This window comes from Megascapheus bottae, chromosome 27 (genome assembly GCF_031878675.1).
Source record: "Megascapheus bottae isolate mThoBot1 chromosome 27, mThoBot2.hap1, whole genome shotgun sequence".
Taxonomy (NCBI): domain Eukaryota; kingdom Metazoa; phylum Chordata; class Mammalia; order Rodentia; family Geomyidae; genus Megascapheus; species Megascapheus bottae.
Window position 1 is genome coordinate 23,335,163 of NC_143535.1, and position 17,497 is coordinate 23,352,659.

At 37.8% G+C, this 17,497-nt stretch overlaps 1 protein-coding gene across 1 annotated transcript in view; it reads left to right on the forward strand.

Moving 5' to 3' along the window:
• The first annotated feature begins 7,953 nt into the window (after positions 1–7,953).
• Positions 7,954–17,497, forward strand: part of LOC150045777 (sodium/glucose cotransporter 1-like) — a 47,653-nt gene continuing 38,109 nt past the window's right edge. The window contains exons 1-4 of the mRNA XM_090319756.1: positions 7,954–8,145; positions 9,557–9,628; positions 14,184–14,288; positions 15,728–15,787. Of these exons, the coding sequence (XP_090175882.1) occupies positions 8,017–8,145; positions 9,557–9,628; positions 14,184–14,288; positions 15,728–15,787 (366 nt within the window). The 5' untranslated portion in view covers positions 7,954–8,016. The remainder of the gene's footprint in view (positions 8,146–9,556; positions 9,629–14,183; positions 14,289–15,727; positions 15,788–17,497) is intronic.

The window sequence follows — 17,497 nt, forward strand, 5'->3', positions numbered from 1 at the left end:
GTGGTTGTAGAGTAGGCCAAGCTCTTGCCCAGTGGCCTTCCTAGCCACACTTAAAGCATGGTCTGGGTGGTATGCATTGGGCACCTCTTCTTTGCGGAGCCCAAAGGGCAGCAGCCAGGAGCTGGCAATTTTTCCTATTACGGGCAGCCTTATCAGCTTTTTTCTGTTCATCCCGGTTGTTAAAAATCTTAAAGGCCATGCTCATCAGATCTCTTTGGGGGGGGTTGAGGGCCATCCTCAGCCTGTTTCAACTTTTTTTTTAATATCGGGAGCTAATTGGGAAATAAAATGGGTATTAAGGACCACTATACCTTCTTTTGACTCTGGGTCCAGCTTAGTATAATACTGTAGTGCTACCATAAGGTGATCAAGAAATTCGGCTGAGTTTTCAGTGGGTCTCTGGGTAACCTCTTTTAGTTTATCATAGTTGACTGCATGGTGGGCTGCCTTCTGGAGGCCAGTTACCAGGCAGGTTACCATCCCATTTCTTCTGTCCCTTCCAGGAGCATTATTTTCATAATCCCATTTGGGCTCTTCCCTGGGCACAGCCATTGCCCAGGGACAGGACTGTATATAAGTCATGCCAAGTGAGGTCATAAATCTGAAGAAGGTATTTAAACTCTTTGGTATAATTATTAGGGTCTTGGGAGTAAGATCCCAGTCGCTTCTCGATCTGGGAAAGATGGGTCATTGAAAAGGGGGCCTGTGCATGAAAAACTCCATCCACCCATGCCACCTCTCAGCGGAAATAAGGGAGCTGCTGGAAGCTGTTGAGCTACCAGTGCAGGATTGGGTGTGAGAAAAAAGGAGATGAATGGGAAGGAAAAGGAAGGAAAGGTTCAGCTTGGGAAGGAGAAGCAGTCTTCAATGTTGAACAGGGGATCAGGCACTTTAGGTTGAGGAAGAGGCCGCAGGCTCTCAGTGATTTGGCAGGAACAGGTTTGCCCTGTGCCAGGAGGCTAGGAGAAGTTGAGTAGGATTCGTAGAGAGAAGGACAAGCATAGAGAGCAAAGAAAGCCTGAACATATAGAACCTCTGGCCATTTATCATTGTGTCAGCAGAAACTGTATAAATTCCTGAGAATATTATAATCCAAAGTCCCATTTTGAGGCCATTGAGACCAATTGTCTAGCCTATACTTTGACCAGACATGATTGCAATAAAGATGAGCCATTTGGGCTTTATGGAGTCTCTGAGTAGAAGAACACCTAAAGATTGTAAAAGATATCCCAAGAAGCGGTCCTGGCTTGGATGAGACTGATGAGACCCCATTGTAATAAGAAACAATAAGAGGAAGTGGAGTCTATGAGGATGGGGGGTAATCAGTGAGGAGGTAGGGGAAAACTTAGTGAGGGCATGGGGGGGCCATCAGTGAGGACACCAGGGAGGGGGTAGATTCAGTGGTGACTGGGGATGGAGTCAGTGAGGACTGACAGGGGGTGGAGTCAGTGAGGACATAGCTGGGCAGAGTCAATAAGGATGTAGAGTGGGAAAGTAGAGTGTGGGGGAGGGGAAATCCAATCTCACCAGAACAGATTGGGGGGTGGGGGTTGTGGGGTTCTTAAACTAGACACAGGGAGAGAGCCCTAGGCCAGGATGGGTTAAAGGAGACAGAAAAGAGGAGTCATTCACCTGGTGCAGACAGGAAACATTTTAGTGAATGCACTGCCAGCAATGGAAAAGGCAGTGGTCCCGGAGTAGTTTCCTTTCTCTGGTCCGAAGTGGGAGGAGCAGAAAGCAGATTGACCCTCGAGAAATGGAGGGGATCAAGCTACTCCTGACCCTCTCTCCCATTCGAGTCAGGCACCAAATGTAAGGTCTGCCGAAAGGAAACTCCACGCAGTTCAGGAGAAGAGGGTTTTTTGTGTGAGAAAAGAGCAAACGCATGCCACCCAAGATGGAGTCAGGGGGGCGAGAGAGCTTATCATGGGAAGTGAGAGTTTATATACAGGGAGAGGTGTAGCCACAGCGGAAGTGGATGTGATCTCAGAGGATGGAGAAATACCTCAGACTGGGGGACCTCCCACTGCCCCCAGGCATGCCAGATGCCAAGGTTACAGGTGCTGGTGGGGATTTCCAGGGTGCAGGTGGGGAGAGCCAAGGGAAGAAGTCATTTCTTCCAGGCAGACCTAACAGATGGTGATAGAGCAGAGAGGCTTTAGCTAGGTGGACACACTGATACTAGAACTAACAAATAAGTAGTGAATTACTTTGTTAGCTAACCAAAAATCTCGAGTATTCTGTTACAACAGCAAAGCACAGGTAGGACAGAAACCTGATGCAAAACACTCAAAGGTCTCAGAGAAAATATAGAGGGAAAGCATCAATCATGATTTTTAAAAGTTTATTATTTGTACAATACAAACATAAGAAATATTAATGAAACATTACAAACTATATTTCTATTGCCATTGCAATAATAAAAAGTGTTATCCCATTGTATATATCACAGCTTCATCATACTATATGCTGATGTATGCTTGTGTAAGTTTACTATTATGTAATGAGAATATACAGTAATGTTGTATTGAGTAACATTTTTGAACAATATTTGAAATATTTTCAACAATATGTAAAAGCAACAACTCTTTTGGGAACTAAAAGTTCATAAATAATCTTACTTATTTATGAGTTTACTAAGGATATTTTGGCTTCTTTCAACATGAAGTTGAACTATTAGTAGTGTTTCATGACTGACAGCACTGAATGAATTTCATGTCTATTTTTAAAGTATGAACTTTGTTGTACTAATGATTCCTGTTGAACACAGTTTAAAACTGTAGTACTGTCCAAAACTAATTTTATGACACTCTAGATTTAATTTTCAAACTTTTGATATTTAATTAGGCTAAGCTGACATAAATATATATTTTGAAGGACTACTATGTTATGCAGATTTTGAAAAGATTACTATCATTAAATAATGTACTCAAAAAGCATATACTTAACCACTGTGTGATAAGAGCACATTATATCAACTTTCATGAAATTCTAAGCGTCTATTTTCAATGACTTGCTAAAATAAGTTATTTTGAAAAATTATAAATAGAGGAAATAAAGAAAGAAAGGGGACTAGAAGTTTGGCCTAGTGATAGAAGTGCTTGCCTACCATGCATGATGACCTGGGTTCAATTCCTTGGTACCACATACATAGAAAATTCAGATGTGGTGCTATGGCTCAAGAACAGGGCTCGGGCCCTAAGTTCAAGCCCCAGGACTGGAAAAAAAGAAAGAAGGAAAGGAAATTAATAATTTTGGATCAAATAAATATAAAGCAATAAATGTTATGACTGAAATAATTCAGGAGGAAAAAGTGTCAATGGTTATAGAGATGGAAATGTTAATACAAATTTCACAAATCACTATTAGGACATATAGGAAGCTACTGTAAATTATTTTTCCAGGACTCACTCATTGAACATTACAGAAACTTTACATTCTTTGACCTATAGTTTCCCATCTTCCAAATGCCTGCTATTTTTCTCCCTTCTGCTACTGAGAGTTCAATTGGATTAGATGCCACAGTTAAATGAAATCATTTGTTTCTTTCAGTGTCCTCTTTTCTTTACACTTAACATAATATCATCTACTAATATTTTCTCAAATATCACCATCATATTCTTTAAGGAGTGAATAATGTTTTGGTGTAGTATGCCTCACATAATTTTATATGTGGGTTTACTTTTGCAAAAATTAGAGAGGTTTTCATTTTCAGTATGTGTTTCTCAGATATGCTCCTAACGATAAGTTGAATAAGAAAGGACAGTTTTTGTGGATCATATTCATGGACAGGGCTTCATGTCTGACAAGTAGAAACACAATTGTCAGTAGATTTGAAGCCTGGGTACTCATGACCTTCATATGACTATCTGGAGATCTACAGGATTGAAAAGTAACACATGGAATGCTAAGAATCAGTTACATGGCTAAAATTAATCACTTTGAAGTTGATACAGCTAGAAATAAAGTAGTTTTGAAATTGGAAAAATTTCAGGATACTTATAATACTGGAAACTGAAATTTGAGGTCTTTGTGTGTGCTGTCTCTTACTTTGTAAACATCAATTTCATTGTATATCCCTAATCTATTTTGCCATTTTCAAACATGCAAGGGGAGGTATCTGCAACGTAGCCACAGGCTCAGGTGAAGAGATGAAGAAGGAAGATTCATTGGGGATGGCAGAAATACTCAGAAGGCCTCTCATACCCTTTAGGGTCTGCTTTATTTCCTCTGCTGAAATTGTGTGCTGTCGGCACAGGGATGTATATGTCTTCCTGGAACAAATGTCCCCAAACTTCACCTGAGTAGATTTAAGAGAGGAAGCCTTGAAGAAGGCACTTTTCCCTGAAAAGAAAGAGGATTTTCTCCAACTCAGGGAAAGGTTCATCATACACATATGGGAACCATATGTTCACACCCATCAAGTCAGTTGGCAGTATATCTGATGAGAAGATGGTCTATACCTGACAGGTTGCTTGTTGGAATCAGGCACAGGAGTTATGTACTTAATTCTGATATTCACTTTGAGTACTTCTCCAATTTCTTTCGTATTGTAGAACTTTCCTTCCTAAAACTCCCATCAAATTGTCTTAGGTTTTATTATTTTTTGATAATGGGTCATAACTAGGGCTCTTGGCTCTCACCTTTCTGTACAACAATGTCAACTACTATTTGATCCATGCCTTCACTTCTGGCTTTTTGCTGGATACGTGATCATAAGACTTTCTTAGATTTGTTTGCTTGCATCATCTTTTAACTTTGATTGTCTGATCTCAGCCTTAAGGTAGGACTAAAGGCTGAGGTATTCCTGCCTGTCTTTTATTGCTTTATTAAATCTCAATAAGTTATTTGTTGTTTGTCATATAGTTTTATCACTTGAGAAAATAATCATATGAAAATAGTTCTAGGGGCCGGGAGTTTGGCCTAGTGGTTAAAGTGCTTGCCTAGCATGCAAGAGGACCCGGGTTCAATTCCTTGGTACTACATATATAGAAAAAAAGCCAGAAGTGGTGCTGAGGCTCAAGTGGTAGAGCTCTAGCCTTGAGAAAGTCCAAGGACAATGCTCAGACCCTGAGTTCAAGACCAGGACTGATAAAAAAAAAGAAAATAGTTCTAGAATATAAGCATTTCTAAAATTGTAGAAAAAAAACAGTTACATTTGTGTCAGAAATAAAACACTGAGCTCAGGTTTAAAATGGCGATTCTGGCCAATGTGGAGTAGGAGGAGTCCTAGTTATTTCCCTTTTAAAAGCAATTTTATTTTATTTTTAAAAAGATGAAAATGATGTTGAATCCGGTCACTGGTGGTTCCTACCTACCTATGATCGTAGCTACTCAGGAGACTGAAATGTGAAGATTGCTGTTTGAAGCCAGTGGGGACAGGAAAGTCAGTGAGAGTTTTGCCTCTTGTCAACCACTAAAAAGCTACAAGCAGAGCCATGGATCTACTGGTAAAGCACTGGCCTGAGCAAGAAAAATACACCTTAGGGACAGCACCAGCACCCAGGTTTTGAGTTCAAGGCCCAGGATCTTCACAAAACAAAACCAAAACCAATGTTGAACTTGTTGAACATCAGGCAATTTATAGTGACTCAGACAGAAAGGAAATAGATAAATGAGCCTTATAGCTGCCCCAAATTACTGCATGGGGTGTGTCTCAAGCTTGAGATTGTGTGAGAGAATGCAGTCAAAACCCAATGGTCTCCCTGACTTCAAGAAATAAAGCTGTCCAGGAACCTGGATTCATTCTTATATATCTCTGTATACATGAGAATTCACATATTCTGTAGGATAATGGTCAATATACACATATAAAGAAATCTACATGAGGCTAAAAAACCTATCCAAAAGTATTGAAGGAATCCATCCCATGAGAAATTAAGGGCTGATAATGCCAGATATGAACATCAAGCAAAAGAACATTAAAATTAATGAAATAGTAGGTACTTCTTAAAAGTTTGCTTAAGTAGTGGAGAAAATTGATCACAGACTCAATATCTCTGTAGTCTTATGCTTAAAAATATTTTGAAATAAAGCCTGAAAAATATTAAACTATGGCCAAGTAATGGAAAAATGTACCAGAGTAAACCTCAAGAATATTATTAGGAATACAAAAATACATAGCAACCAATTAGATAAATTTCACAATGTCTAGGATACAACCATAAATCATTAGGCCTGCAAAGAAATAGGAAAATATGATTAACAGTATGAAGAATATCAACCAGTCTGGGGGGGGGGAGGGAAATAGGTACCAAGACATGTGAAAGGGTATCAATGTATGTGAATTAATGCACCTTCTATCTGGCAAATATCATGTAACCCTTTTACTAATTACAATAAAAAATAAATAAAAAAGAATATCAACCAGTCAAAACAGATTTTTAACTGGGAAATAGGTGCATGCTTATACTTTCAGCATTGAAGAGGTTTAGGAAGAAGGATCATGAATTTGAGGAACCTAAGCTACATATGAATAGCTTGACTCAAAAAAGAAATATTCCCCTCAAAATAGTCTGAACCCTAAACATACCCAGAAAAAAATAGATAATAAGGGACTTTGCAACAGTTACTATAATTCCATACTTTATGTGTGAGAAGCTAGAAGAAAGTTCAAACAAGTGTGGTCAATTTATGTAAAGTTTTAAATATAGCCACGGTAGAAATACAACAAATGTTATGAAGAATACATTAAATATGACTTCAAACAGACTAGAAAATATCAGTGAACTTGAATACATAGCGGTGGAAACTATTAAATTAAATCATATTTAAATGATGGAAAGAACATGAACAGAGTATTGATGTACCCATGAGATACCTTTGAGACTCAAGGGTGGGGGAATGTCTGATCCATGAGCCATAAAGACCCATATCATTAAATACATAATAGGAGAGAGACATATGTTTCTCATCAGCTTCCCATGACCTGTATGCCTGTGTTGATCATTTTGAATGGCCTACCAATAATGTTATAATATCTAAATCACCTTTTGAAGTAAAATAGTTCTCCATTTTTATCTGGTCAAGAGTCAAAGCAATTGGAATTTGTGAGAGAAGGGTAAGAAGAATTAAAAGAAATCCCAGTTTTTTTCATATATTTTTTTATTGTAATTAATAGAAGGGTTACATGATATTTTTAGTTTTATGGAGACAATACTGCACAGATGCATGAACTCAAGAAACCATAATAACAAAAACATTTTTAAAAACCCCATACATAAAGATGTAGAATGTAAATTCACCACACTTTTCATAGATTCAATATTCTGTCATTGTGAGAATTAACTTGGTAAAATAGAAAATGTATATCTGGCATCTACCATGGGATATATAAGTATTTCTATTTTCATAAGTATTAATAATATTTATTAAAACAGTACTAGTTTTAAAAAGCATCCCGAAAAACAATTCTTGACCTGGGTTAAAAATCGATACAATACTAGTAATAAAGAAGACTGCAAAACATCTTGAGAACCTTCTGTGAGCAGTTCTAACAATATTTGGAACAGGGGCAAACTGAATTGATGTAGTTACCTGAGCACAAATTTAAGCTAGTGCCAAGGAGAAGGTGGATGGAGAAAAAAAGAAAAAAAAAACTTTAGTAACTAAAATTGATAATGTTTTATTTGCAATAAAGTTGATCACAGTGAACGTGATTGGCCCATTAGTGACAACATACCAACATTATATTATGACAGTTTTCTACCTCTACCCCAAGATCCCATTGTGTCTCCTTAACTGATCTTGCCCTAGTTATGTCAGGTCTTTCCTCCTCACATCCAACCTTTAGCTGAGGTGGATATCAGCATTAGGCCTGGACTGGCAGCCAAGATGTGCTTTCTGTTTTCTGGGCAATTGGACCCACCTCAGGAGAAGGTGATCGCTGCAGAATGGAGAGAACCGAGGGCAAGCGCATCACTTCCCAGCATTCCCTGCAACCCACGCCGGAAGTGGAGTGGGAACGTTGCTAACGCCTCACATCAAGTGCTGTGGATCAGGCCCAGGATTATCACCATGGACGGTTTGGGGAACTACTATTCTGTCACCTGGAACTGGAGCACTGTGGGCTTCCACAGCCACAGCTCCACGGACACACTGGTGATCATTGTTTACCTCCTGTTGGTCCTGATCATCGGGTTATGGGTAAGGCAGGGCCTGAGGGGAGGGCAGGACCTTGTACGCCAGGCTGGGTTTGACCTCTGCCGACATTATTGTCTCACTTAGCCTACCTGAACCTGTCCAAGCAGAGACCTCAGGGTATACCTTTCCATCCTGCTTTTTCTGTTCCCACAAGAATAAATACCTGTCGTGGCCTAGTGATAGAGTGCTTGCCTAGCATCCACGAAGCCTTGGGTTCAATTCCTCGGTACCACATACTCAGAAAAAGCCAGAAGTGGTGCTGTTGCTCAAGTGGTAGAGCGCTAGCCTTGAGAAAAGCCCAAGGACAGTGCCCAAGCCCTGAGTTCAAGCCCCAGGACTGTCAAAAAATAAAAAAGAAAAAGAGTAAGTACATGTCCTCATCATCCAAACCATAATGAACAATCACACCTTCAATATGCTCTATATTGTCTTCCACCAATTAATTAGACAGGTCAAATTCTCCTGCACTTGCTGCTTGGAACCTAAGGCCTGAGCAGTATTCATAATGCGCCCCTGGTAGAGTTATGGTGGAGATGACTGTAATTTTCACATCCATGCTATCACATGGTAGTGTCTGTGACTATACTTTTAGTGTTTTGTGTTTGTGTGTGCCAGTACTAGGGCTTTAACTAAATGCCTCATACTCTTACTTAGTTTTTTCCCACACTAGGGCTATAGCTCTATAATTCTTCTGAGACAGTTAAGGTGCTTCTTTTGTCAGTATTTATGCAAACATACAGACACATATTTGTGTAATATATACAATATATGTGTACAAGAATATGTATTTCTATGATCACATCACTTTGATATCTGTTAGAAAGTGTTGAGTTCATCTCTACCCATTGCTGTGCTTGCTATACTATTTCAGAAAGGGTAGGATGGGAGAAAGAGGCAAGACATGTATCACCTATCACCTAATTATCAGAATCTTTTCTTACTCTATACTCTGTATGTGTGTTTGTGTCTCTGTGTACAAGCACATGTAAATTAAATTCACTGCCTTGCATCTGTTAGTCAAACGCCACAACTGCTATCCCTGATGTTGGTAGTTATTTTTGGAATTCATATCATGTTTTTGCTTGGGATGTTCTAGACTGCAATCCTGCTATTTAAGCCTCTCCTCTACATAGTTAGAAGGACAGGCACTGAATATTATACCAATGTTTTGGTTAGGATACTGGTCTTGATAATTTTTTGACCTGGCTTGTTTTCCTGTTTGCCTTCCAAGTAGCTATTTTACAGGTGTGAACTCCATGCCAAGTGTATATTTCTTTTTTGTTACATACTTTTCTTTTTTTAAATGATAGTACTGTGATTTGGGGCTAAATGAAGGTCATTCGTCTGTAAGAACAATGTTTATGGGGTAGTTTGTTTTCTGGTATTCCACTGGGATATTTTCTTTCTGTTTTAGGCTGTGTTGTCACACAATCGTGCTACAGTAAAAGACTTCTTTCTTGCTGGTGGAAATCTAACATGGTGGTTGGTAAGTAAGCAGTGGAGGGTTGAGGAGATTTTATGTGTTGCCTTTTTAGTACTTTAATTTAGTGTTTTATTTAGATATATTATTCCCCCAAAATAATTCAAACTTACTAAAGCAGGATTGTGTCCTTTTATTTTTCAGACATATTGTATTCCTAATCTTGTACCCATGATCCTCCTGCTCAAAGTTTTAAATGTTGGTATTACAAATATATAACATTACATAGCAGCAGAGGTGTCATGTAATTAGTAGCTTGCTTAACTTACAAGTATTTTTTCTTACCTGTGTGTTTCTTATCCTTTCACTTTAGTTTGATACCTTTTATTGAGTACCTGGTGCAAAAGCATTGTTCTAAGTTGAAGGTTATATGTACATGCTTTCTCTATGTACTATGTACTTTCTCTATGTACTATATGTAAGTGAAAAATTTAGAACTGTAACAGGCTACATTTTAAACTAATTATACAACATTACAGGAAAGGATGGAAGATTATTAGGAAGTACACAGGCTAAGAATACGGGTGAAAGATTAACTTGTGCTTTTGGTACAGTTATACAGAAAAGGACTGACAGAAGTAGAGTAGTGTGAGGGATTTGGAGTTAGGATATGTGTTTTCCAAGCAGATTAAGTGTGAGGACTTCTGGAAGAAGGAAGAACAGATTCTAAAACTTGAAGGCTCAAAGCAGCATGGCACCTTGGTGGAGGGAAGCAGAATATAATATGGAATCTTCTTGCTGTTTGTACATGAACTGTATTGCTTGCACAAAGTGTCACAGAGGGATGACTAAAAGGCTACCAGCAGCAGAGGCTACTGCCATTCCAGCCACACTTGTATGCTGGGATGCAAAAGGCTCCTATGTTTGAGATTTAGCCATGCTTGAGCCAGGGTCACTATAAATTTACCATGTAACAATATGCATACATTTCCCCACGTAAGAACTTGCACTTGTTAGGTAAGTACTACACTTCTAGACATTTTTACTTTAGTCATTAATTTTTGTTTGTTTGTTTATTTGGATCTACTGTATTTTCACCTGTGCCTTTTGGGTAATCCTGCTATTTTATGGCTTCCACATAAGTTGAGATGACACATGTGCAACTCTGTACCCAGCTGTTGGTTGAGATAGGGTTCTTGGTCATTTTTTTGCCCTTGTTGGTCTCTAACAATGATACTCTTCCATATGTCTTTAAAATTCCTTTAAAGACCAGTTTATGCATTGACTCTGTCCTCAAATATTAGCAAGGATTTGGCTTCTCAAATCAGGGTAGCACTCCATAGAGAGAAATTTTGTCAGTTTTATTCCATTATTTATTGTAGAGGGAAAGGCACAGCCACTGCTGATAACCAGGCAGCCTAAAAGAAGAGCCTTGCTTTCCTTAGCTGGGAGATCTGGAAGATCACTCTTCTTAACTAGTCTGTAATTTTATTTTTTTTGTAAGCTCAATTAGGAAGAAATCAATGGAACAATGAATCATTTTCACTCAGCCTCCTACATAGAAGATTGTAGTAACACAATCACCTCCTGAGCTATGAGGCCTGCAATCTTTAGTCTGAGCTGCTTTGTGACCATAAAGAGGTACATTTTGTACCTACAAAAGCAGAATCTGCTGCCCATGTTACCTTGTAAAATGTTACACTTGGAAGCTTTTTAGAAGACAATGATGCTTGAAATCCTGATCTGTGAAGCTAATTGATTTACGATGTCCTTTCTGTGGCTCATTATTAAAATAATTTCTTAGTAAACAAAGTGCATAATATTACTAAAGAAAAGAATACAATTGCAAATTAATATTTTTGCTTTTACATGTGTATTTAATATATTGTGTTCAATCAACAAGTATCTGAAGACCTTCAGTGGCTTCAGTAGAGACACTGGTGGCCTTCACCTTGCCTATTTGGTGTCAGCACAGTCTTCATGATGTTTGGCTTTCCTGTGGCCCTTGGTTCTGAATTATCCCTTATTTTTTTCTCTTAGTTTCTCTGGCTATTTTTACCTTATCATCCCAGCTACTTAGTTTTGGTGAAGAGCTCCCCAGGCACAATTGCACCTGCTGGAAGCTCCCTTGGCTTCTCAGCTTCCTCCAACTTCCTGATCACTGGGAAATCTTTCTGCTGTTACGGTACTAAATGTTAGCTGCATCCTAGATGATCCACATTATGTATACCTTGCCAGGCCTTTCAATTCCACTTCACTTTATTCATAAGAATGAGTGAAATTTTTTCATTTGCAGGGAAATGGATAGATATGGTGTTTATTATGCTAAGTGAATTAATCTAGGTTTAGAATGATGAAGCTCACATGCTTTCATATGTGAATCCACAACCTTAAAGACTAATATTCCTAAAAACATACAGGATCACATATACATATATTTTAGAATATGTCTGTAATTGTGTGATTTTTTTTGGTGGGCATCAGCAGAAATGGGCAAGTACTAGAGAATGTTACATGGCATCTATGAATTGGGATAGTGGCAAGAGTCACTGAAAGTAGCTGAAAAATAGGGTGTGGAGTGACAGGGAAAGAGAAAATGAGACTATCAATCTCTCCATATCTATATCTATCTGTAAAATACTATGGTGAAAAGCAGTATGGCAGTTCCTCAAAAGACTAAACATAGAACTCCCCTATGACCCAGAAATTCCACTACTAGGCATTTACCCAATCGTCCAGAAACAAGGACAGACTAAATCCACTAGCAGAACAATGTTCATTGCAGCACTATTTACCATAGCAAAGATATGGAACCAACCCAGATGTCCCTCAGTTGATGAATGGATCAACAAGATGTGGTATTTGTACACAATGGAATTCTATGCTGCTGTCAGAAAGAATGACATAGCCCCATTTGGAAGGAAATGGAAAGACTTAGAAAAAAATCATATTAAGTGAAGTAAGCCAGACTCAAAGGAACATAGGCTCAATGGTTTCCCTCATTTGTCATAATCAGTAGAAACCTTGGGCTCTCCTAACAGAGATTTGCAATAGAGCAAACCTAGATACAAAAGGCCATATAGTATGATGCTAAGTGAAAGGACCTCTAGGATATAGAAACAAAAGCCATATAATGAGTGATTGTTGTCCTTAATGTACTATGTTATCTCTCATCTCTTTTGCTGTCCCTTGGTTATGTCATATTGTTACAGTATTTCACCTTATTATCTGATATATTGTATATATGCTTGATTGGTTATTTGAAATTGGATAGGGAAGGGGGGGAAACAACATGAGCGGTGGGGAGGAGGGGAGGGAAATGGAGACCATGACATGAGAAAGGGTATCAATATATGTGAAGTAATGCACCTTCTATCTAATGAATATAATGTAACCCTTCTATTAATGACAATAAAAATATATGAAAAAATATCATTCTGAAATCTCTTAAAAACTATTATCATGTAATTTATTTTTATTTATTTATTTATTTATTTATTTATTTATTTATTTTGCCATGCATGGGGCTTGAACTCAGGGTCTGGCCACTGTCTTTGGGCTTTCTCAAGGCTAGTGCTTTACCACTAGCACCACCACTTCCAGCTTTTTCTGTGTATGTGGTATGGAGGAACTAAGCCTAGGGCTTGGTACATGCTAGGCAGGCGCTCTACCATTAGGTCATGCTCCTGGCTCCTATCATGCAATTTAATAAAATGAGGGACAGGAATGCAAATATATCGTATCATAGGTGCACTAATGGAAGGTAGAAGGACAAACAGAGAGGATAAAGGAGAGTAAAAATGTTCTAAATAACTACTTTATTTATACCTGTGTAATTGGAACCATGAAATATGTTGAGGTTGATATAGGAAAGGAGTGTGGATGGAGTTAGGATGAAGGAGATTGATGGAATAGATAATAAAGATATATTATTTGACTATATGTACATATCAAAAAATAAACCCCTTGGAAAAACTTCTACTGATCAAAACATGGAAAAAATGTTACTACTGGTTTTGTGCTATACTGTTGCTTTTATATGTTTTTAGGACTTTCATTTTGGTTTGAAAGGAACAGATTTTGATTGTGAATAAATGTCATAGTTCATATATATAAACTCCCCCATGCATATATAAATATTTATGTATACAAGTATAAAATGCGCACATCAAATTTTAAGGATTGGGTCATACATAGATTATTTATCACTTACAAAACTACCTATTCTTTATGTATACTCTTATTATCCTTAATTAGTTATATATTAGTTATACTTATACATAATTATACAATAATTATACATAGCCAATTGTAATTTCAATAGTTTTTAATTATTTCAAAGATATTCCACTCCTACTAGTGTTTGTCTCAGGGAATCATGAGCATATTAGTGGTGTGAGAGTATGGTGTTTGCATATTTTTCATCCCTTGGCCCTCTTGTAATTTGTGATAGAAGCTGCAAAAGAAGCATGAACAGAAATTAAAAAAAGAAAAGAAATTCTACCAAGGGAATAATCCCCTTTAAGAGGTTGTGAATTTCAGTGGCAGTTAACATTTTGTGAGAAGTAATTATTGACACATGACTTAGTGTTCTGCTATATAATTATCTTTTGACTCTCAGATAGGTACTTCTCTTTTTGCTGCAAACACTGGTAGTGGCCACTTTATGGGCCTGGCTGGGATAGGAGCATCTTCAGGGATTGCTGTTGGGGCCTTAGAATGGAATGTAAGTTATACCTTCCATATTTACTAACCCCCACTTTCATCACTGTCTAAATAAAACTTATAATCCCAGAAACTTGCTTTCAACCATGAATAACTATTAAAGCCTTCTAGTCTGAACCAAGTAATGAATTCCATTATAATATTTTCATGTTCTCAAGCCATGAATTTTATTATATTCATCATTATTACCCTCCATTGTCTGTCTCATTCCTCCATTGCTCCTTCCTGCTTTTATATTTCTCTCCCTCCCCCCACCTCTCTTTATTAGTGTTTCACTTTTGCACTCTCTACTAGTGATCTACCTCTTAAGCCATGCGGGTTAATTGGGAGTAAGACTTTCAAGGATTTTCCTGCCTGGGATAGCATCAAGCCATGATCAGAAGTAATTTTTTCTCATGTCAATTATATATGAATCTAATATTCTTGGATTATTAACTGAACGATGTAAATTATTTAACTTTTTTTTGCCAGTCCTGGGCCTTGAACTCAGGGTCTGGGCACTGTCTTTGGACAGTTTTTTCGAAAGGCTATTGCTCTGCTACTTGAGCCACAGCACCACTCCCAGCCTTTTCTGTGTATGTGGTACTGAGGTTTGTGCATGCTAGGCAAGCACTTTACCTCTAGGCTACGGGCCCAGGCCCAATTATTTATCTTTTTAACAAATCATAAAGAACAATTCATTCTAAGTCTCATTTTTTGTCTAAAGTACTGCAAAAAGTCAAAGAGTAGTTCCACAGAGTCCCAACCTAACAGAAAGCAGTGTTCTAACAAGGAGTACAGAGTAGTGAATTCTCATAAGCTCTTTTATCTTGTACCCACCTTAGTTTACTTCTTTTCAAAGAAAGCAGATCCAAGGCCAGGACAATCAGTTACTTCAGAAATAACATGGGGCCAGAAGTATGGCCTAGAGGTGGAGTGCTTGCATAGCATGCATGAAGCCCTGGGTTCAATTCTTTGGTATCACATACACAGTAAAAGCTGGAAGTGGTCTTGTGGATCAAGGATATAGCATTAGCCCTGAGAAAGATCAAGGATAGTGCCCAGGCCCCAAGTTTAAGTTCCAGGACTGGCAAAAGAGAAAAAGAAAGCAGATCCACATTTTTTATTTAATTTCAATTTTGTGAATTTTTGCTAGAGCTTCTTTTTTATTCTCTGATTTTTTTCTTTTTTCCTTTAACCTACCTTTTTAAATTTAATAGGCAAATCTGTCTTTTTGCCCTACCAGAGATAAAAAATGGTATGTTAATTGGACAAATTTGTAATTAGGAATCTGTTATTGAAAACTATCATATACTTGAAAGTTCAGTTCTTGGTACTGAAGCATGTACTTATTAGTACTTGGTAGCGCTGCTTAAAATAGACAAAAACCAAACTTACATTTTACTTAAGGGCTTTTCCTATAAGGGCCTGATGTTTTCTTCTTTTTTTTTCTTGTTTCAGACTATCTTAGTGCTCTTTGTTCTTGGCTGGATATTTATTCCAATTTACATCAAGGCTGAGGTAAGTGTCTATTATTCATTAATCAATTCTTTATAATTTGCTTTCTAGGAAATGTTGAATATGGATTAACAACATTCTGAAGGACAATTACATTTATCATTTTTTTCATACTGATTTCTCTCACTCCTGAGACCTAAAATATATCACAATGCCTTGAGTAAAGACCCCCCTCCCCAAAAGGGTCTGCCTATGGGACAGTTTATTATTCACAGATTTTATAGAAAACCTTTTAAATGTTTTAAAAATAAGGACTAAACAAATGAAGAAACAAATAGTTAATGATTGGAAGACTCAGTGTTGTGAAACTGTTTGTTGCCAGTACATGGAATATAATTCCAGACAAAATCCAAGCAGGATTTCAAGTAACTTTAGAACTGGGTCTAAAATATCCACAGAAGAAAAAAAACATAAGAGTAGTATGAATAGGACCAGGAGTTTGGCCTAGTGCTAGAGTGCGTGCCTAGCAAGCATGAAGACCCGGGTTCGATTTCTCCATACCATATATATATAGAAAAAAGCTGAAAGTGATGCTGTGGCTCTGAGTTAAAAGCCCAGGACTGGCAAAAAAAAAACCGTAATATGTATAAGCTTGTGCCAGTGAGTGGTTTAGCCCTCAAATCCTGCAGGAGGCTGACCTCTGAGGATTATAGTTTAAAGCCATTGCTGGCAGGAATGAACCTGCCACTCTTATTTCCAGTTAAGCACTGAAAAGGCCAGTAGTGGGAGATTGTGACTCAAGTGATAGAATACTAACTTGGAGCAAAAAAGCTTAGGATCAGAACCCAGACCTGAGTTCAAGCCCCAGAGAAAGCAAGCTGCGCATGTGCATACACACACACACACACACACACACACACACACACACACACACTCACAGTAGCAAGGGTATTGCTGCTAAGGAAAAATAAGACAGATTTGTCCTACCATATACAAGTCCTTACTAGATATCTAGGAAACTGATGAGATGCAGAAAGCAAAAATGAATAGAAAATCTCAAAAATCCGAGAAAAATAACACATTCTATACAAGGAAAGAATCACACATTTGCAGTGGACTTCCCCCAGAAACTTGAAGGCCAGAAACCATTGTAATGACATATCTAAAGTGATGAGAAAAAGATAAAACTCAGCCGAGAACCTTAGACCATACCAAACATTTCCCTAAATATAAATGATTGAGTATAAATTGTTAGATAGGACACAAAAAACACAACTCATAGAGAAAGAAATTGATATATTGGACTTCATTGAAGTTTTAAGCTTTACTCTTTAAAAGATGATGAGAAGCCAAATTGTCAAGCTAGAGACTAGGAGAAAATATTTGTGAAACTTATAATTTACTTAGTATTTCCTAATACAGGGGTTTGAATTAATTGAAGGCTTGCCACATTCTAGTGGCAAATAGCCACACAAAATCATCAGTAAATGCTAATTGAGATGGTATCCCAGTACACACAATTTTTTAGATTGTTTTATTAGCTGAGAAATTGGGTTTGACCACATGAGTAGAAACAGAAGAAGCTTAGGACAAATAAAATCCATTACATACACAAATCCCAAATACAAGAGGGTCCCAAAGATGGCATTTGACACATGAAAAAGACACCAGGATGGTTAAGAGGCAGATGATAGGAACAAGGAGAAGATGTGGGACATGTCTATTAATAGGGTTTCTGTGGGAGAGGTGTAATGAATGGTTTTCAATCAGCCA